This window comes from Crocodylus siamensis, chromosome 7 (assembly GCF_052110815.1).
Source record: "Crocodylus siamensis isolate JL-2025a chromosome 7, ASM5211081v1, whole genome shotgun sequence".
In the NCBI taxonomy this organism is placed as follows: domain Eukaryota; kingdom Metazoa; phylum Chordata; order Crocodylia; family Crocodylidae; genus Crocodylus; species Crocodylus siamensis.
The window spans coordinates 5,355,066-5,377,750 of record NC_143401.1 but is presented as its reverse complement, the minus strand read 5'-3'; the positions used below and the strand labels follow the sequence as shown (position 1 = coordinate 5,377,750).

Sequence of the window (22,685 nt, the reverse complement as noted above, 5' to 3'; positions counted from 1 at the left end):
CAGCCAGCCCTTTTCCACACCGAGCAGAAAAAGGGGTTGGCGACCTGGCCGCCGCAGCATGCCGCTCGCTGCCGGGCCCCCACGGGCGCGCCTCCCCGTGCACACGAAGGCAGTTGAAAATAACGGACCGACGTTTGCGAGAGCGGGCCGGGGGCGCGCGCGCACCTGGAGGCGCGGGGGCGGGGCGCTGCGGGGCGCATGCTCGCGGCTCACACTAGCTCGCTGGGCGCCGGCGGCCGCTCGGGCGAGCGCGGGGGCAGGGCTCCGGCCCGCGCCTGCGCCAGGTTTGGTGGCGCTGCGCGAGGAGGTGAGGGCAGGATGGAGGCGCCCCCCGGGCCGGGCGGGAGGCAGAGCTGCGCCCGCGGAGGGGCCGAGGCCGGCGGCGGCGGGGGGGAGGGGACGACGCGGGGGGAGCCCGCGCCTCCCCCGGCCCGCGGCGGGGTCCCGGCGGGCGGGGATGCCGGCACCTGCTGCCCGGGGTGCAGGGCGATGCTGGCCAGCCCGGCCCCGCCAGGGAGGGCGGTGGCCGCGCCCCCGGCGTAGGGGTGACCTTTCCTATCCCCCCCCGCAAAACTTCCTCAGGACGAGCGGGGATTTTCCCTGGAGCCGAGACGGTGCCCGCGGGAGGGTCGCTGTGACCCCCCGAGGCAGTCGGGGGCACACCGCAAGCTCTGCTTGCCTGTGTTGCGGGTTGCCACATTGTTCGAGACGGTGAGACATGAGAAACGGTCGCCTCTCTGGATGTGGTCAGTGCGGTGTCACTTTGAAGATCCTCCTGAAATCCTTTTCAAACGCCGTGAGTTGTCCTGTTGCTGTTGCTATAGGGCGGCTCGAGGGGTTCGAAAGTGAGTTTGGTTTTGAAGGACCCGAGTGTGGCCGTTGATCGGGCTCTTGCTCTCGGGAGGAAGCCTGGAAGGAAGGATGCGCTGGCTGGCTGGGAGTGCTGCCCGCAAGTTTTGTCTGCGCGTGCAGAGGGGGAGGAATTTCTCTTCTGATGTTTTCTCTTTGTATTTCCTCTGGACAGTGACCAGAAGCAGCAGGAGCAATGGAGATGCAGTCCTACTACACCAAGCTCCTGGGGGAGCTCAATGAGCAACGGAAGAGGGACTTTTTCTGCGACTGCAGCATTATTGTGGAAGGCAGGATCTTCAAAGCACACAAGAACATTTTGTTTGCCAACAGCGGCTACTTCCGAGCCTTACTGATTCACTACATTCAAGACAGCGGACGACACAGCACTGCTTCTTTGGACATTGTTACTTCAGAGGCCTTTTCCATCATCTTAGATTTCCTTTATTCAGGGAAGCTGGACCTCTGTGGGGAAAATGTTATCGAGGTCATGTCTGCAGCTAGCTACCTGCAGATGACTGATGTGGTTAACTTCTGCAAAACGTACATCAGGTCATCTCTAGATATCTGCAGGAAAATAGAGAGAGAAGCTGCTTTCTATCAGGCTGATAGTGGAAGCTCCAGTTCTGCCAGAGAAGGCACCTCTTATGGTACAAAGAACCAGTGCTCGGCCTCCGTCTCTTCTCTGCAAGAAAAGGAAAGGCTTTCAGATTGTCAGAGAGATCCTCCCTGCGGTGAATGCAGCAGCTGCCACCCCTTAGAACTTGTGGTGAGAGACCCCGTCAGCAGCGACTCCCCTGACGACCTTAATTCTTCACTGCCCAAAGGGGTGGAACCCAAAGTAGAGTTTGACTCGGACGAAGTGGAAGTGGAAGTGAGTGAACGACTACAGCAGTATCCAACTCCCCTGTCTCTTGAGCAGATGGAAGAGGGGCTGCACAGCGGTCAGGCTGTGGACCTGGCCTGCAATAACTATCATATGAAGCAGTTCCTGGAGGCCCTGCTGCGCAATAGCACCGCTCAGAGAAAAGACGATGTAGTCCATCACTTTGTTCGTGGTTTTGAGGGTAGGCCAGAGGATGCAGGGGTGGCCATGAGTTCCATGATGGACATTCACAGCGACTGGTACGGTGAAGATACAGGTGAGATGAGAATCCCTGTGCCTGTGGAATAGTGGTGTGAAGGTGGAGGAAGTGCTTGATTATACATAAAAGGCTTTTGTTGTTTACTGAACAGTTGATTTTCAGTTGCTGTTTAGTGTACTTTACAGGAAGGTATTGCTGAATTTTATGCCATAGTGAAACAAACTATAGTTCTGGACTTCAAAAGAAAGCTGCACTCATTTTTCAGTGCAGTAGTTTAAAGGTAGGTTTTTCTGATTTAAAACCTAGCTCGTATTGAATTCCAGACTATTTCACCATCAAATAATATTATTTGGGAAAATACTGCAGTGGAGGATAAACATAAAAAAGAGAAACTTTACATCATAAATTTGTTAGTGTGTGAAGGCTTCTTATAAATTCAGAAAGATGGTTCGAGAAAACTTCAAGACAGGTGTGTTATAGAAATGGAGAGACAAAATTCCATATTATCTCACATACAACATGCATCTTTTCCCCACAGAATAGCTGCTGGAAACTGAAGTGTGCATTGTATGCAAGAACTAGAGTAAGAGCAGGCTCTGTTGTGTGCTGGGTGAGACGAAATAGAATTTGCAGTGATCTGCAGGGACACAATGAGCAGGCTGGCTCCCTGGCTGCTGCTACTCTGTTACTACAAGGGGAATTTTTTTTTTTTTTAACATCCTGTCTTTCAAAACCAAAGCATGTATTACATTCCAAGCTGTGTTGTATGTGAAAAAAGATGGTATTTACTGATGCTTCTAATGGAGTTTGTACCAGCTGGCCAGTTGCCGGGCGGCTGATGTTTGTTTGCTGATGCTTGTTTCAAACTTCAGATGTCAGAAATCCGTTAATTTTATTCAATACTAAGTACTACTTGAATTTTTGCTGCTAACTTTCTCTATTATATATCCTATCAGGTAAGAGTATTGGAAACCTTAAAAGTTTGCTCAGTATTGAATAAAACTGGATTTACCTTTTCCTCCAGAGGCAGACGCCCTTCTCCAGTGCTGATCATCAGGGCTGCTGCTTGTGCTTTCACTAGCCCAATGCATGCTGGGATGTTTCAGCATCAGCAGGAAGGCTATGTAGCAGCAACTTCAGGGACCTGAAGAAGAAGAAGAAAAAGCTCATGTAAATATAATATACACATTTCCTGAAATGGATATTAAGGATTTGGGGCTTTCATCTGCTTGTAGTAAAATTGGATCACTATTTCTTTTCCCAGATACTAGCTTTACTTCTTAAAAACTGTCGTCTTAGGGTCCTATTCCTTGGCTGATACACATGTCAGTTCTTATGGTGATTTAATATGCCAGTTAATGAGTAATGGGATAAACAATAAAAATTTAACTTTTAACATATATTTAGAAGGTAACCCTACATTCATGCCACCTCTAGCTCAAGAACACCAGGTCCATGTCTTTTGCTCAATGAACCAACATTCATCTGGCAGAAGTCATTAACTGTAAGTCAGTTGTTTAGAATAACTGAAAAAAAATGTTAGTGTAATATGATACTGTCAACAAATCTTATCTTTTGCTCCCAGAATGATGTAGTAAAGTGGAGAACTCTACCTAACACAGTAACATTGGTGTCCCATTCATGTTTTTCAGGTAATTTTTTTTTTAGATTTTATTAATTTTGCATTAAAAGTTAAATCCATATAAACCCTAAAGCTCTTCAGTAATTAACAATATGCATTGGAAATCTGAGACTAGAAATGTATCACTTAAACCAGGGAGGAGAGGAAATTGCTGTCTTTAGGATTCTTACTCTTGTGAAAATTGATTGTTTTAACATTTTAAAGTAGGACAGAAAACTCTTCTTTTCACTGGTTTAGGTGCTTTTGTTATCAGCATTTTCAAGCATACTCTTACACAAACCTTGATCTTGGTACTCGCAAATAAACTAAAGAAATTTCTCTCCCTCATGCTTCTGAAAGCACGATATGTCTACATGTGAATTGTCAAGATCTTACTGCTTTTTATATTCATTGTAAAAATACTTAATTTTTAGAGCCAAGTTCAAAAGTGTTTGACACACAATGCAGTAAATCCCCATTGACTAAGCTCATCAAGAGTCCCATTTAAGTATGTACTTACGTTTTTTTTCTGAATCAGTGCCTAAAACAACAACCCCCCCCTTCTGATCTTTTAATGTACTTCTCATTGTGGTTATTTCATACAAGATACTGATTTTCAGTCATATGTCAGTTGCTATAACTAAGTTCAGTGCTGCCCATTTTGACTTCATATGTAATCTTCAAATTCAGTGAGCAATTTTGGCATCGTCTCACCTTAGACATTTTATTTATGTTTATTATTTGTGTTTGCCTACTCTGAATCTTTTTCTTAGTTCTGTAGAAAGACTTGGACTTCAGTGGGGCACAGGCATAATTGCCCTCTTGGGAAGGTCCTTCTTTTTTAAATTGTGGCATGTTGTAGGTGCAGATGGTAAAAATTCTCTGCTGCTATTTGTGCCCTTTAAGACTAGCTTCCAGTGCATCTTTTTTAAAAGGAAATGTAGACAGTAACAGGAAATTTTCAAAGGATGGACTATGAAAGGTAGTTTAAAGAGCATTGCTTCCAAAACAAATTTTGGCAATTTAAACTAGGTTTTGCGAAATTTATGTCCATCCATCTCCAGCCAAATAAGCTTAAAGACTGGACTGCATGTCTACATATGGTCTCATTTTTTCAAGGAGACTGAGCACCTCTAGCTCCATAAACTCTTTCAAAAGAGCATTACATTAGAAACGGAACAAAAATTCCAAGTAAAGCAGAAATAGTGGAAAAGATGCAAGTATTCTGGCCCAGCTTGCAGGCAAGGAGAGTAAGAGGCCAGCTTAGGTAACTGTGCCATATTGTCTAAAATAACATGTTTTATTTTTAAAAGGTGATGTGTTAGTTGTGCCAATCAAGCTCCACAAATGCCCATTCTGTCCCTACACGGCTAAGCAGAAGGGAATACTAAAACGGCACATCCGCTCCCACACAGGCGAAAGACCCTATCCCTGTGAGACATGTGGCAAGCGCTTCACCCGGCAGGAGCACCTTCGGAGTCATGCTCTGAGTGTAAGTTTATTGTAAGCAGCTAGCTGTCAGAGGAGTAAAGATAGATAAGCTGATATCTTCAGTGCTTCTCATTCACTCCACTGACTTGTGTAAGTGGGGGGGGGGGGTGAACACACACATCAAGTTTTGAATGATGGTTGTTTTGAAGTATAGTCTTCAGCCAACAGAACAGACTACCTCAGTGGTTAAAGCTACGAGACTGATATTTGATACAACAGTACTATTTTAGTCCACACCCTTTGTTATTTCAAGGGAATCTTCTGTCTTTTAAGTTTGGCTTTAGACACTGTTCTGTTTTGGAAAGATGAGGGAGATGGTATCCTAGGAGGGTCAGGGCAAGAACATGGGTCACCCGACTGACCATGACATTTTATTTCTTGCTTCAGGTGCATCGATCAAATAAGCCAATTATCTGCAAAGGTTGCAGAAGAACGTTTACAAGTAGCCTGTCACAGGGATTACGACGCTTTGGCTTGTGTGACAGCTGCACATGTGTAACCACTACACATGAGGATTCCATGCCTATTAACCTGAGTTTGATGGAACCATCATCAGAAAGTCAAGAAAAGGGTGATACGGACAATGACTGGCCCATATACGTGGAATCTGGTGAGGAAAATGATCCAGCTGATGATGACGACGGTGATGGTGATGATAAACAAGAAATCCACAGGAGTTTATCAGACCGGGAGGCACTTATGTAGCAACAAAAGGAAGGTGGAAGGATTTAAAGCACCATCTCTGAGATTTGTCATTTTGCAGCAGAAAACTGCAGACTTATGCAGTTCTTTCAAGTGTTTTATTAGCAGATTCCATTTTTGATAAAACACAAGAGAAGAATTTAATTTTGGATTTTTTCTTTTTAAGGTTCCAGTGCTGTGCACTAGCATTCTGAGGGAAATTTCCTGTCCTGGCTAAACAGAGGCTGGGTTCCTTGCAATCTCCATTTGTGCTTCTACAGCGGCTTTGAGGGAAAGAACATTTTTTTATAGATGAAATATTTCCATGTTCGTTTGATACTAAGTTTCCTCCCATAATGCTGCCACAGCCCCCACTGCTGATCTCAAAGGGGAGGCATCATCTAGGAAAAAAATACATTTCATTATTAACTTTAGACTTCTCTAAACTACTTTAACATCTTCCCAGCTCAGTTATGATAGTCCTATATGTAGATCCTACTAGTTTATTTAACCTTAAGTTTAGAATAGTATTTGAGCTGGAAAGCAGGATAAACAACCAAGATAACAAGACCTGTGCTACAGATGGAAGTATATTCAGGAAAGAATCTTCACATATGCTTATTTACATGTGCTTCAGAGAGCAAGCCAATTTTCTGGGCAGCTTTTCTTTCGCTGCATCTCCTTGCTGGGGAGCAACAGAACTTGAGCTGTGGATCTTCAAGTCTGTCTTGAATGCTGTTAGATTTGGATTAAAAACTATCAAGAGTGACTCACAATCATGGAAAATATCATATCATCTAACAAGCACTGGTCTCAAGCAAGATTAAGTGCACTATCGTCCTGTTTTCATCCTTTTAAAGTAGAAGTTATGACGTTAGTAGACTAGAAATGTGGTAACTTCCAGAATTCCAGTTATATTAGCAACAGATCTAATTATTTAAACTACTATAACTAAGGGGCAATTCCAAAGAAAAATCTGAACTACACATTAAATATTCCTGTAAACCACACTTAAAGCAGTCAAGCAAGTATCCATGTGAAATATGCTATAGCCTCCCCATATGCAAATCCTTTTCTTTTCCTTGTGTGTGTGTGAGAGAGTTTTTTTTCCTTCTTAGTCTTTGGTGATTGCCATGATGGTTTACATTGTCTACTGAATTCATCCAAGTGCTCTCTAAAATTCCAACTTGGACCCTGCATTCTCCCTGTGGGATAGGTGCAAATTAGTTTGTGACGGTGATGAGGTCACTGTATTCAGTTTACCTCTCCAGTAGTGAATTGCTGTAAGCTATAGAAATTAAGCTGGGAAACTCAGGTTGGGGGGAGCTCATGGATAAGCTACTTCTAAACTTACTACTAATGAGGAGACAATGTTGGAGGATTCTATGAAGTGAAAGTGCATGTTCTACATAGATGGCCCTTTCTTACTATCTTGTTCATAAGTGTTTAGTGAAAAGGTATATTGTATAGGAGTTTCATTCTGGATCAAATGTTAGAACAGAAGATTGAAGCCAGATGTTGGTGTTAAAAAAAGATCGTCTCGCTTAAAGAAAATGTTAGTTTTATATTTTGAGGGAAGACATTGCATTGGGAAAAACGAAATGGAACATTTCTATAAAAAAGCAGCTAATTTAACCAGTTATTTTCTGTATACCTTGTGCTTTTATTTCAAAGATTGAATGAGAACATTGTAGCCTGCAATTCAGCTTCTCTATCTGCTCCATCCTATAGTGAAGCAATAATTCTGTTATGTCACACTTTATTTTGAACAGAAGTGATTATGGTATCACAAATGTAGCATTATGACTTCATTGCAAAATCAAGTAGGATGAGGAAAGAAAAAAAAAGCTTTTGTTTAAACAGGTCACTTTTTAATTATTTAGTGAAATAGTGGGAAATTAAAAAAATAAGTGAAAGATAAATAGATCTATTTGATAAATCTCCCCAGAATCAACATTTCTTTAAACGCTACCTTCTCTGCCTGTGTGCGCATCTCTGTCTGGGTTTATGTTGTCTGATTTAAATTGAGTGGTGCAAAATACTAAAGGGATGTTGTTTGTAAACAGACTTTGTTACAAATCCTCCTAAATAATTATTTCAAATAATTTGTAAATTGATGTTAGAGATATCTGAACAGATATATCACAGTTGTACCAAGAGGACTGTTAGTACTAGGTTAGATTTTTCAAAAGAACCTGTCACCCAGCAGACACTTAGATAAAGCAGTGAGATTTTCAAAAGCATCCTAAACGGTTTCTATTAGGTGCCTTTATGGCATCTAAGCTCTTTGGAGAATCCTACTCTATTTTTAGGTGCCAAGCACTTTTGAGAATCTCACCCTCCAGGTGGATTTTTAAATCACGCAAGTCACTTTTGAAAATTCTGCCTATAGTCCTATAGGGTTTATCTCTAATTACTTCTTTATTTCTGCTTAGTCAATCCAGCTTCATAGTGGTATTTTCTGAGATTTGATTGTCAGATAGGGGAAGGACTTTTATGTGTGGAGATGTTTGAAAAGAAATCCTCATATGTAGGACTGTTGAGGGCTATATTGTATAATGAATGTGGGATAGGAATGTAAATAGTGACTCTAACTAACCTTTAATGAATAGGCAAGCTGATCTTTATGGTCAATCTGACAGAGAGATGCCACCTTCTTGTAAATATTTTAGAGGCCATTAGACTTGGAATATCAGTTGAATATGGTACTGGCTAATGAGCTATGATTGAGCTTTCTGGTGATTATTCAAAGAAAGCTGCATAGCTGTGGCGAGACATGTACTAGTGAACTCTGAAATTGTGGAGACCTCCAAAGGAGGGAATTCATTGCTCTTGTGAAGGTCTATATGTCCAAATTTAAGAGGTGACCTTCAACAATTCTATTTCAGCCTGTTTTCTTTGGTCTTAGAGATTTTTCTTGTGTGTCTCGTGCATAGAGAATGGACCTGTATTAACTTTTGTGTAATGTGGGGGGAAAAGGGGTGGGTGGGAAAGACATTCAATTCACATACCATTTGAAAGTAACCACCAAAATTGCTATTTCCTGTTCTGTCATATTGTGCTGCTTTGTTTTTCAGTGGGCCTTGCTTCAGCCTTTGTATTTAGTAGAAAAAGATGTACTTTATTCACTTTCTTGTGATAGATGTTCATGTAAATCTGTTTTCTGTGCTTCCCACCCAGTACCATGATGTTTCCCTGAAACCTTCCTTTGAGAATTCAGCCTTTGCAAGCTTTGAGGAAATGATCTATCTGTTCTAAAAGAATATTCATATGGTGCTTAATGAAGACTCAAATGACTGTTTTTAGGTGTCTAGTTTCTAATGTGATCTTTTTTCTCTCAAAGTTTTTAAAAGGTCATGGAAACTACATATCTTAAACTTCTTCATAATTCCTGATGTATTCCTGTAATTCCTGATCCATTCCTGATCTTTGTTCAGGAATGGATATCTTAATTTATTTCTGCACATAATTGCAGTGTTTTTCACTGAAGAAATGCATGCTGCAGTGATATCAATAGTGCATTTCACTTCCTGGTGCAAGACCTGATTTAACCTTAAAAATAGTAATCTTCCAAAATTGAATAACTTTGTTTGTTTGATACTTGAAAAGCAATTTGATAGCTGGAGTCTGAACCTAGTCTACCTTTTAATTAACCCAAACTCCTGTAAGATGAACCTTGTTTACATAGGTGAGCTTACTACATTATTGGATACTGAAGCAATCTAAAAGTTATTGGCCCTTTCTAGAAATAAACTATTTGAGGTAGTGATTCTTGTATTTTACAAAACATACACAAATTGACTGCATAAATTGTTGAAATTTCAAGGCTTTTACTCCATTTTTAATTTCTGGAAATTCAATCCATTTGTTGCTGAAAATGGACAATGTGTAAATAAAAATCCAGTCTTTAGTGGGAAGCAAATAAAAGTCTAATCAGTATCAAAAGTATAATCAGGTATTACTCCTAACTGACTTTCCTTACCTATTTTTATGATTTTGGTATCATTCTTTTTTTTTTGTCTTTTCCCCTCCCCTGTAGCAGTATGAGGAGTGGGCAGCATGCTGCCAAGAAAGCACTGAAACTGGCTACACAGCAAGTGGTGTCATATGCATATCATGAACTCGGAGAGAGAAAGAGAGAGATTTTTTTTCCCCTTATCTTCCCCAGTGGTGACAAACTTGTATGTTACAAAAATAACAGCAGTACATTTAAGAAAATCCAAAACAAGTATTATTTTAAATGTGTTTATATTAAGTGAACAGTTAAGAAATACACTTTACTTTTCACTAGTTTTCTTTTTGCATTTCTTCCATGTCAAGAATGAATGTGTTATATTATGGTTATATTATAACTCTAATGCTACAGCATTGGAGTTTCAAACATCACATAGGAATTGCACACATTTTTAAATGAACCATTATCATTTGCTAACAGGTGGAAACATATTTGTTGGCTATACACTGCATAAAAGTTTGTCTGTCTTCACAGGACTAAAATTTGGGGTTAAACCTAAAAGTTGATAATACGCTTCTGTACTATGGCATGCATAATTTTATTTTGTGGGTTGTTTTCCTCCTTCACCTTCTTAGAAAGTGGAAAGTACAATATAATGCAGTATGACCAATACAAATAAGTTTGGTGGTTGATTGAGGTTTCAGTTCTGGAACTTTCAAGTTTAGACTTACTATGTGTGTGGAATTGTTACAAATCTTTTAAAGACTTCAGCTGTTCTTAAATGAAAATTTGGTAGTTAAGGAAATGGAGTCATGATCCTGTCACTGGCTCTCCCATGTACAGATTGTAGTAGGATTCAGGCCACCACTATGGTGGTGGTGTTACTATTGCCCGGGCAAACTTGAATGTTTAGTTAGGAAGGCTCCTGACAATGACTAAAGCAAGTACTTGCTCTTTTAAATTAAACTTCTATTTTAAATCAGTGTAAGCACAGTCACAAATTAAATATGACAGTTACATTACATAGTTATTTAAACACCATCCCAAAATAGAGAAGCAGTATTCTACATTCAAAACTATAGACCTGCAAAAACATTTGCAGAACAGTTTTGATTTAAAATTAGAATTACTAAAATATGTGAGTTTAGGTTTCTTACATACCTGTAGCTAAAGTCCTATAAAGACTTAAATACATACTTGATTGAGTGGCTGTATGCAACATGGAATTAATCAGGCATGAAGTTAAGCATGATTGTATTTTATTTTATTTTATTTTATTTTATTTTTTATTTTTTTTTGGAACACTAGGGGCCAGATCAGAAATAGTCCTTCAGGTATTTTTGAACAGTAAGATTTAGTTTGTATTGAAATTTCAGTTACTTATGTACCTCTGAAACTGAAGTTTATTATGTGAATGCTAAGTTAATGTTGGTGTCATTGATTGTGCCAATGATATTCTAATTATTTTATTACTGTTTGAGCCCAAATAACTAATAATGAGAGAGATTAAATATCCCATATACTGTTCAAATAGAAATTTTAAATTGTTTGCTTTAGAAATGCTCTATTTTTATTTTTTTTAAGTTTTATTGTTGGAGCAGGTACATAATGTTGCATCTTTTACTGGATCAACAAATAATTTAGAATATTTCCATTTTGGGGACTCATTAGCTTCTATATTAAACTGAGAGACTGTTAAACCATCCGAAAGTTAAGCCAGCATCTAATATCAGAAGCTTTTTGACCTGAAAGCACCTATATTTGATCCAGCCAAGTACCTTTTAAGGTCTTCAAGGCATGGGTCTCAAAGTCAATATACGGTTTATCTTTATGGAGCCCAATATGAAATCAGAATTATACACTTTAGTGTACTTGCTGATCCAGTAAAGGCTGTTTTCTGCCTTTCCACTTTTGAAGGCCAGCATGACAACAAGTATTTTTTGAATATTAGGGTTAAATCAACTTCTTGAAACAGATGAGTTAGTTAACTAAACCAAATCTTCCTGATGTATGACAGTAATAAATAGGAAGCATGCTTAGTTACAAAAGATAAGCAAACAAATGTGGAGGAAGTTCTTCAGTTATCCCTACTTTTTCTGTAAGTCTCCAACTTCTGTTATATTTTCACTGTTTTAAATAGTACTTTCAGTTGAATACACAGTTAAAAACAGGAGAGAAATGCAACTTTTAAAAAATGCGTTGGTATTTTTATTATTATGTAACAGCAAGGTAAGATACAGTTTTTTAAAAATGAAATACTAAGGCAACCCTTTCTCTTGAGGAGAGAGAGGGAACTGACATCTAATCGATTATCCCCTGGTTCCATAAGCATTTAGGGACAATAGTTTTATGTGGAACACTAGTCTCACTGTGCAGCTCTAACACTAGGATCTTTTCAGTGTCTGACAAAAGATTACTGCACAGTATTTAAACCTTTCATTGTGCAATAGGAGAAGTGCTAGCCAGGCAGACCTTTGGAGATCTTAATACTGGAAAAGTTCCAGTGGTCACTAATGGGAAAGCAGCACTGACATTTTATCATTAGCTGATAGGTTTCCAAGTGTATTTGTCCCTCTGATACTGATGTGTGTGTGTGTGTGTGCGCGCGCGTGTGTGTGTGTATCAGGGTGGCTGATTTAAAAGTTAATTAAACCAAAGTTGAAAATTTGTGTATACCACCAACATATAGCAGCAATTTACCCTTTTTAAGGGGTGGGAAACAAATCTTTAAGTGCTTTTTTGTAACTTTTTTTCTACAGTGGTGCATTACTGAATTTGTCTTTATTGTATGTTAAATTGTATATGTATTATATGTTTATATTGTTGTATGTAGTCCAGTTCTTTTATAGTTAAAGAACAGAAAACTCAAATATCTAACAATAAAAAATGTGGCATGTTTTTATTTTCTCTTTGCATAGACAGCTTGTGTACTGCCTGAAGTAGATGGCTGAAGTTACTCTGTGCAATGTTCCAAGTTAGTACCTGTTCAGGAGACAGCAATTAGGAGACTAAATGAGTATGTCAGCTCACTAGGGCTGCGCGAAATTTCATTGGCTGTTTCATTTGAACTCATTTCAAGCTCAAAGAAGCTACAACAAAATAAAGGGCTTCAAAACAGCCTCGAAACAAAACAAGGGTAGTTGAAATGTTTCAAGTTTCGAAGCAGTCAGCTAGGTTGTGGGGAGAAGGGAGAATGAGGGCTATACTCCCAGCGGCTCTGCAGCCCCATGTGGCTCAGCCCAACAGGGAGCAGGCACCATTCCTTTGTATATGCGAACACATAGCAGTGATTGGGTGCTTAAGACCATCTTACATTAGTCCGTTTTGCCAAAAAAGGTAGCCCTGACATAAGCTCTTGCAGGAATGGATGTTGGAAAGAAAAAATTGCTATTAAGGGTAAACTACTGTTTACATTCTCTTTCCATCGCAATCAATACCTGATTACTAATTATGGGATTGGTACTTTTAAAATATTCTGTATCTAAAGAAGAGTTGTTAATTGTAATTGCTAATACTGACAGTTTGTGTTTCAGTATCACCCACCTCTTCTCGAAAGTTACAAATAGTAACTTTGGGCAGTGTAAAAAAATATATTACTCAACTAGATCTTTTCCCCCAGTTTTTTTCTACTGCTTAAGCAACAAAGGCAATATTTTATTAGTGTTTTTTAAATTTGTGTTTATGCAATGGCATTCATCCCACAAAGGAAATCTTTCCAAATGACATACTATAATAACTTAACCCACTAAAAAGTTTCAACCCATCCAGTGGCATAATGTGACAACTTTTAGCAACACATCAGTAATGCATGATGATTTAGAACAGTGATTTTCAACCTTTTTTCATTTGTGGACCCCTAAAAATTTTGAATGGAGGTGCAGACCCCTTTGAATTGTGAATGTGGGGATTCACATACTTTTGTTTGATCATAGTCATCTTTTGTGCTCCACAGACTGTCTAAGGGGTCCACAAGTTGAAAACCACTGATTTAGAAAATAAACTGAATAATACAATTACCTACTGAAACTTCAGAGGACTTTAGGAAGGCCGAACATAAATACACCAACAGTAGGAATTTGGCCATCACTTTGGGCCAAGACAGTTTAGCTGAAAAAAAGTGCCCTGATGAAGAGTGTTCAGAATCCCTGTTGAAAGGCAGAACTGTATTAGTATCATGCTAGCTCATTGTTTCATGACTTGCTTTGAGGAAAGGTTGGCACTTACTGAAATTACATCACCACCCATGGCTGTACCAGTATTTTTTAATCAAATACTGACAACAAGCAGCCTTGCTTAGATTGTGATATCTATCAAGATCCTGAAATGGAGTGGGTGGTACACCTATACAGGTGAACCTTTGCCAAGCCAATCGGATGATTCCTTTCATATTGCCCAGGTTTATAAATATAACGTTTAATTTCTTATAGTAGTTCTTGTTTGCCCCTCTGTGGAATGGATGTTTCTTCTTGCCAGTCTCACCTCCTACAGCAACTGAATGAGCAAACGCAGGCAAGGCTTATTCTGTGACTGCAGTATCCTGGTTGAGGGGAAAGTCTTCAATACACATCGAAATGTGCTGTTTGCCAGTACCAGCTATTTCAACATGCTTTTTTCCCAGAGCTCAAAAGACACTAGCTAGCCAACAACAGCTACTTTTCATATGTTCTCCCCTGATACTTTCATAGTTTCATAGTTGGTAGGGTCTGAAGGTACCTGAGTAGATCATCAAGTCCGACCCCCTGCCATAGGCAGGAAAGAACGCTGGGGTCAAACAACCCCGGCAAGGTGTCTGTCTAGCCTCCTTTTGAAGACCCCCAGGATAAGAGCGAGCACCACTTCCCTTAGAAGCTGGTTCCAGGTCCTAGCCGCCCTGACTGTGACATAGCGCCTCTTGATATCTAACCTGAATCTACTCTCGGTCAACTTATGGCTGTTGTTTCTTGTTATTCCTGGTAGTGCTCGGAGGAACAGAGACTCCCCCATAGCCTGATGGTCCCCCTTGGCCAGTTTGTAAATGGCTACCAGATCACCCCTCAGCCTTCTTTTGTGGAAGCTGAACAGGTTCAGGTCCCGTAGCCTCTCCTCGTAGGGCCTGCCCTGCTGCCCCCTGATCATGCGAGTGGCCTCCTCTGGACCCTCTCCATGTTCTCCACATCCCTCCTGAAGTGTGGCGCCCAGAACTGGACGCAGTACTCCAGCTGCGGCCTGACCAGTGTCGCATAGAGGGGGAGGATCACCTCCCTGGACCTGCTCGAGATGCATCTGTGGATGCACGACAAGGTGCGGTTGGCCTTCCCAACCACATTCCCACACTGCCAGCCCATGTTCATCTTGGCATCAATGATGACTCCAAGGTCCTTTTCTGCCTCTGCACTGATGAGAAGGGAGTTCCCCAACCTGTAGGTATGGTGCTGGTTCTTCCTGCCCAGGTGCAGCACCTTGCACTTGTCAGTGTTGAAACCCATCCTATTCTCGTCCGCTCACCCCTGTAACCTGTCCAGATCTAGTTGCAGCCTGTCTCTCTCCTCCAGCATGGCCACTTCTCCCCATGTTCTCCCGTGGTCATGCTGGACTTTATGTATTCAGACGCCTTATCCCTTACTGGTCAAAATGTGATAGAGGTAATATCAGCTGCTAGCTACCTGCAGATGACAGATATTATCTGTGCTTGTAAGACATTTATTAAATCCTTACTGGACATCAGTGAGAAGGAGAAGGATTGCTACTTTGGACTTTCAGAAAAAGAGCTCAACACCAATGAAGTCAAGAGTCCATGTTTATACAGGACAGAATGGACAGCAGTCCTCCACGCTTGGAAATGGACTCTGATCTTGGGGTGTCTGTGGTGGGTAGGAATTCCTGGAGAAATGGCACTTACTCTCCAGCTTCAGAAAGGAACACCAAATGATCTCACCTGACCAAACAGACTCAAAGAAGACATCCCATTAAAAAATGTATCAAACGTATTGGATTGTCACAGTCCTCTGACGTACCACCTTATAAATCATGGAAATACGGAGCTAGAGATGCAGAGCCAGTCAGTCACATTTCTCAATTTGATGAGCAAGTCCAGCTTGATACAGAAGTTGACTCTGCCCATGTTGGGTATCAGAACAATTTGGGGTCAGAGTTGTTGCTAAAGAGTTTGCTAGTGCCCCAGAAGGAATGTGAATCACTTAGATAAGCCAGCAAATCTGAATCATCCAAATAGATGAGTTGTCTGCAAATATACCCACAATTTTAGGTGTCATGGGGAGTTGGATTGAAGGTAAAAGTAAACTAAATATTTATTACTTTGCTGTTGGGATTTTATATGATTTTTTTCTGCTGATGTTTTGTACCACGCCTGAAAACTCAACTCAACATCATCAGCTTTAGACATTGAAAAAAAAAACAGTTATAGTAATGCACTAAACTTAAGCTTCAGTGTTATATTTTCAGATTGTCGATCATTCAGACATAACCAATACATCTTTACAATTACTTTGAATGCTTGATAAGTGAGATTCCATTAAGGTTTGTTACTATAAACAGATACTTTTTTGTCCAAAGAACTTGATAAAAAATGCTTTGTTGCCAGTCACTATTTGATAATCGATCTCATCACGTCTCATTTTAGGATCCCCCTTTACATAATGACTGTTGCCTCACTGAAAACTTTAAAAAAATCCCTCTAGAAAGGATTTTTCTAATAGCAATTTCCTGCAATTATTGCTACCAAGGACAACTAACAGAAATGTGTACTAACTTAAAATGCCATGATTAGCAGTGCTACTCCAAACTACCACTGGAGAAGTCAAACTGATGGAATACCACATGAAAGAACAATCTGAGAGAAGAGTGTCCAGCAGAAAACCGAACAAATTTGCTGGTAATGAGTGAAAGAATGCACTGATATCTTTCTTCGACTTGCCCAGGATGAAAGCTAGCATTTAGGGAAGTCCAAGAGAGTCTTCAAACTTGAACTTGTCTTGGGTATACCCTAAATATAGCTGACAAATACATAATGCTCCTTCAGGAAACAATATGTGTTATTTACCCAAGGTCTTCACAGGGTTCTGGAAATGTGTAGGTACCACAGAGAAATTGTCATTCAGTTTTCACCAGTGTATATACCAATCCATTTTATATGAGCTTTACGAACAGAAAAAACATTGTACCAGATAGAACACCAGTTAGTGATTCTTTATTTTTTATAGTTCAGACAAGTGGTGCCCAACCTTTTCTTCCTGCTGCCAATTTTCTAGATGTATGGGGAGCATCGTGAGCCAGGTGACATGGATCCGTTGGTTGGGGATTGAGAACCCCTGGTTTAAGCACTCCATCCTTCCTATAAATTGACCAAACTTCTATCAATTGACCAAGAAAGTGTTGGAAAGTCAAAAGGAGGTGTCAATTTATAAACGTCGTAAGTGCTGTTCATCGTTAACTCAAACATCGTAAAGTTGAGGACTGCCTATATTCTAAATATATCATACAGACTTTATTCCCCAACAACAAAAACAAGCAGGAAAAAAAGACAAAAGGTGTATTGTAATTGAGTTGCTCCAGCTACACAGAGGGTTTGATTCAGTTTTGAGGAACCTAAGCAAATCTGTATCCAATTTAGTGCCTAAACCTGAGCTTTTTGAAGAATCTTCCTCCAGCTTTTATTTATTGAGAGGCAAATATTTTAAATTCCTTGATATAAAACTTACAAGGGAAAGATATTATTAGCTATATATTGCTTTTCTCTCTTAATGGACGCCTTACCTTTTTTTTTTTTCAATAATAAACATGTTGAAAGACCCACTGACCAGTCTTGAAGCTCCTGTGTCTAGTTCTTTTAAAAAGAAGCAGCTAATAAATCTCTTGTAGTTACACAGCTCCTTTGTGAAAAGGTAATAGTTGGCTATTGCCTCAATTAAGCCCCAGTAGCAGTGTCTGTATACTGACTCTGAATTAGTAATGGAAAAAATTTTGCAAGAAAATACCTTCTGAATGCCTTCCATTGCTGCAGGCTACCCCCTTGTTTTGGCTATCACTCTGAGGTTCAATGGCTTCTTTTGGTGGTGTACTGAACTTTCAATGTAGGGCTCCAGAGAGAATGAGACTAGAAAATAGTCTTTAGCTTAGCAGGAAAGCTAAGAAAAGCAACACGCAACTAAAACTAGCTTATCACAGAATAAAATAGGCTTATAGCTTATGGTTCTGTTTAACGCACAGCAAGCAGCCATTTCACTGTTTCTCACCAAAAAACTGTTTAAGGAAATACAGATGAAAAATCTTGCATATGGCAACGCTATATCGATTTGAATTACTCTCCTGCTGAGACACAGAACAAACTGAAGCAAGCTTCTCAGCAAGGATAGGAATTGACTAGTTCCTTCTCTGTCTCCCCTGCTGACAGGAAGGCAAGAACATTTTTAACAGATTTCCACGAGGATTCTACAGTCCTTTAAGCAATCGAAAGGCTATAATAGTAGTCGATTCATTTCTGTGTATTGTCCATCACTAAGAAGACTACATGATGTAAAAAGGCAAGTTCTGAAATCTGTATTTTATCATAGGACCACCGGACTTGAAAGGGCCCTCTGGATGGTGGGTTCCAATCACATATTTGCACTTAACCTGTTTTCCAAAAGGGTCCAGGGGAGTTTTTTTTTTTGACCTCTCTAGAACACAACCACCACATATAGCATTTGGCTCAAAAAGCAGTTTCATCAGTCTGACTTGTGTTATAGATACATAGTCATGCCCTTCTTAGGTGCATGGCCAAATCTAATTTTCTTCCTTTCCCTGGATTGGGATAAACACATATACAAAATATCAAAATTCCCTTTTTGGTGTCTGGATTACTAATATACCAGGTACATTCCAATACTTGATGAAAAAGTCCTTTTTCACCCCATCTCATCAGCTGGCTCCTGTAGTTCTCTCATTACAGTCTGTAAATAGTCCCTTTCACTCTTTCTTGGTTGCATAGGTCCATACTATTTCGAGGCAGTCCCTTGTCCTCATTAGCATTTCTACAGGTCCTTTGCAGCATAGAATTAACAGCCACAGTACTGCCCTTCAAATCTCCAGATAGAAAGCTTGATTTTCCACCCAGGTAGCTTTCCGCCTTCTTCACCTTGCCCTCAGGCTAGTTACAGGACTGCAAGAGTCCAGACCTTAATGTGGCTGAGGATCAGAAACAAATGTACCAGTTCAGACTTGCTCTTGAAGGTCATCCTGCTATATTGCATTTGGCCAGGGGAGGTTGGCATGCTGTAGGCTGAAGAGTGAATGAAGACATGGAGGGCAGCAGGGAAGTCCTTTATTGAGAACAAAGGAACAGAGTTTCAGAATTCAAGTATGTTTCAGAAAGGAGAAACAATCTCTTATTGCCATTCTTTCAATGAATTTATTTTGTAATTATCTGCAATCACCAATACATTTTGAATGTAAGCAGAATTTATGTTTTATCTATCTTATTTCTTCTGATTGATTTATTAATTTTTGTCACAATCTGATGTTCATAACATCACAATTACTTTCATAATAGCAAAGGCAATGTCGAAAACCTTGGATTGTGTCAACACTAAAATACTTAATCTGGCAGGAGTTTAAGGTCAGCTAGCAAAGACACTTGTTTTGTATAAACACATTAGTAAAACTGGTAGTTCTTTAATGATGCTTCAAGTAGCTATGCTAGAAACTCAACATTGTTTGGAAAGATATGCAATTATCAATATTTCAGTTTTAAGGGAAAAAGGCTGTTAGAATTCTTCCTGACTTTCATAATCAAAATATAACTTAGAAATCAGAAAATCCAGTAACTTTGGTAAGCTTGATAACCTTCACTACAATTAGGAAGTTCAGTCATTGCTTTTTCCCATTAATAGGAAAGGCCTGAAATGTTTAAAAATTGACAGGACTATTTTGTAACAGATGCTATGAGGCTCAAGTGTCCATTCTGTACCCATATGGTGAAGCAGAAAGCAGACCTAAAGCATCATCTTCATTGTCACACGGTTTGGATTTGAAGAACAACTCTGATTGTAACATGATCATGGTGCTGTTGTTTTCAGAACACAGTGGTAAATGATAGTATAATTATATAACCCAGACATTGAAAATAAATGTATTGTACAGCAAGTGTTCAAATTAAGCATTACTTTCATGTTCCTGTCTAGAATAGCTCAGTGTTTCCCAGTGTTGCTTATCTTTCTATCACCCTCTTTTCCAGAAAAATGTTATAGCCCTGAAAGGACAAATATCTTCTAAACCTCATCATTTTGCCCAAACCTCAGTCCTGAACTGTGAAACATCTGTTTCTACAGTTTTTTCCCCTTTGACTAAAGATTATTAATTAGCCAGAACTATGCATCTATTGACGCTTTGCATAGTTTATGATGATACTACCAGTCAAAACAAGATGACTGCTGATTTTCAGAGGGAAAAAAGTAGTTGCTAGCTCCTATTTTTCATTTCTTACCCTCAACAGAGTGGGTCATATCACTGTAATGGGAGACAGAGCGTTTCACCCCGGCGTAGTTTGTCTCTATCTCTGACAGACATTATAAGTTCAAAGTTGTTTGGTGGCCCATGATTAAATGAACCAGTTGTCTCAGTAAGATTTCCACAAAAATCAACAATATTTATATGACTGACAATCTTGTTTAAAGTTAAATACAGAGACTAAGGAGTAAATAGTATCACAGTCTACTGGGTCATCCAAGCTAGTAGGTAGAGCTGGGAGCTGAACCAGGGATTACAGAGGTGGCCATGGGTCAGAGCAACAGAGGGCAGATCTAAGTTCAAAGTCAAGGGGGTGGGAAGGGGTCAGGAGCCAAGAGTCAGAAACCAAATACCCAAACTAGGGACCACCCAGAATCAGGGGTCAGGTCAAGTAAAAAATCTGAAGCCTGAGAGGTTAGATGCACAATCAGGTATGCTAGAACAGAAGCCAGAGAAGTTACCAGGACAGATGTTGCCTAAGGACTGGAGATCAATACATTGTGCAGCAAGGCTCAGGTGCTGGGGGCATTGCTTAAAAGCAGACCAAGGATCAGTCAGTGGGAAGGGGCTAGGACCCTGGTTAGTTCATTCAGTTCAGCCAGCCCAGCTAATCAGGCTACAGAGCAGGAGTCTCACTTAGCCATATCCTTATAAATAGCTGTGGACAATGAACTACCTCTTCACTAGTCTCACTAGGAAAAATTTAAGAAACAAAAGCTGTTTTTACACTAGTTTACTACCAGTGCAACTTTACTGGTGACAGAAAAAAGGGAAAATGTAATGCAGGCAAGATTAAAGAGTTCTGGCCACTGCGTTATCTAACCCTACTCATAGAAGAGTTAGTTGAACTGATGATAAAATGCCTATAAATGTATCCTCCCATCTGCAAGAGGCACAACTATACCAGAAGTGAATTAGGGTGCTAATTTTTTTAGTGCAGGGAAACGTATTGGTAAAAAATTGGTGCTGCTGGGCTATTATATCGATGAGAACTTGTATCAGCAGTGCTGTCAAATCAATCTAGAACAGGGGTTCTTAACCTGGGGTCCATGGACCCCCAAGGGGTATGTGGATAGATTTCAGGGGGTCCATGAACTTGGATGGGAAAAAAATTACATCTTTATTTTCACTAACCTCTAACTTGAAATTTAGCGTTTTCTTCAATTATGAATATATGCAACAAACCACGGTTGTATTAGCGGTACCTGTGACTTTGTCACCAATAGAAATCACAGATATTTTCATATCACATTACAGTTGTTGCAGATATCTTGAAATATCATTTACGCTCATCACTACTTCGAAATTACAGTAGTTATTAGACCCGCCACTAGATTGCACGTGATTGCAGTCTTCCTGTCTACAGACGCTCATTATTCTGAGAAGGGGTCCATTGGCTTCACCAGACTGCCAAAGGGGTCCACGGCACAAAAAAAGGTTAAGAACCCCTGATCCAGAAGGTTTTTTTCTCAATTAATTTTAAAACTTCTTTAAAGCTTTCTGCAGATATTTTTCTCAACATTTAAGATGCAGTAGTGATCACACTATGTGACTGGTTCTTTCTCTTGAAGTCTCTTATAACAGACTCAGGAAATATGAGCATAAGTCCCTTTCTATTCTGAAAAAAATGCATTCTAATAATCAAAGAATTGTAAAAATGCAGATACAGACTATGAAAATAAGTTTTGTTTGTTGTGCTGTTGGATAAAATAATGCTATCCATTTGATCTTCACAGATTCATCAGGCCTGCAAGCCAATCTGCAGAAAATGCAAGCATCACGTGACTGACTTGACCAGGCAGGTGGTACAAGAAGGCACAAGAAGATACAGGTTATATAATGAGTGTTTGACTGAAGCTGGTATAGAAAGCATTCCTAATGACTTGGAGGCTGAAGAATCATTTACGTTTGCATCAGAAGAGGACAAGGAGTCTAGATGGCGCTTTGATGAAGATCACAGAGCCACAGGAATTATGGATGACTCTGGCTTAATCATCCAGGAAGTTGAAACTGAAGATGAAACTGAGGAAAAGGAAATAAAGCAAAGTATTAGCTAGTTGTGAATGAACCAAGATTTATTAAATCTCACCTGTACCTTCACTTTTAAGTCTTTGCCATGTATGCCAAGTCTGGTTCATATAAAAAAAATCTTGTTATGATTGTGATGTGGTCTTATCTGCATGACTTGTACTCATCAAGTCGCCATGAACTATGGCTCAGGAAAGGATCCTGGGCCGGGATGGAAAACAAGCCAATCAAGAACTACTAGACAGTATGTTTTTAATCCTTTTAAATTAAGGAAAAATCCAATTCTCGCAATTACTTGCTCTCACAATTTTGCCATTTTAAAAAACAGTATGTTCTTTACAAGTTCTAAACATTGTTACTCTTACTCATGTGTTCTCATTGGATGCACTTTCCATTTAACAAAAAAAGAACAAGAACTGATTAACCCCACCATTGTGCTGCATTTTTGATCCAGGTCTAAAAAAAAAAGAACTGATTAATTACCCCATGCTGA

General features: G+C 39.8%; 1 protein-coding gene and 1 pseudogene across 3 annotated transcripts; both read left to right on the top strand.

The window, feature by feature from the left end:
* The first annotated feature begins 202 nt into the window (after positions 1-202).
* ZBTB8B (zinc finger and BTB domain containing 8B) lies at positions 203-12,611 on the top strand. Of its 3 annotated transcripts, none has more exons than XM_090058165.1 (4): positions 203-307; positions 1,025-1,991; positions 4,869-5,047; positions 5,434-12,611. In XM_090058165.1, the coding sequence occupies exons 2-4, from the start codon at positions 1,046-1,048 to the stop codon at positions 5,749-5,751; spliced, it is 1,443 nt and encodes a 480-aa protein (XP_089914291.1). In that variant the 5' UTR covers positions 203-307; positions 1,025-1,045; the 3' UTR covers positions 5,752-12,611. The 3 variants fall into 3 exon arrangements, with proteins under 3 accessions (XP_089914291.1, XP_089914290.1, XP_089914292.1); XM_090058164.1 differs by lacking the exon at positions 203-307 and adding an exon at positions 339-796; XM_090058166.1 differs by lacking the exon at positions 203-307 and having other exon boundaries at positions 822-1,991.
* Positions 12,612-14,134: 1,523 nt separating this feature from the next.
* LOC149859388 (zinc finger and BTB domain-containing protein 8A-like) lies at positions 14,135-22,221 on the top strand (annotated as a pseudogene).
* The last annotated feature ends 464 nt before the right edge of the window (positions 22,222-22,685 follow it).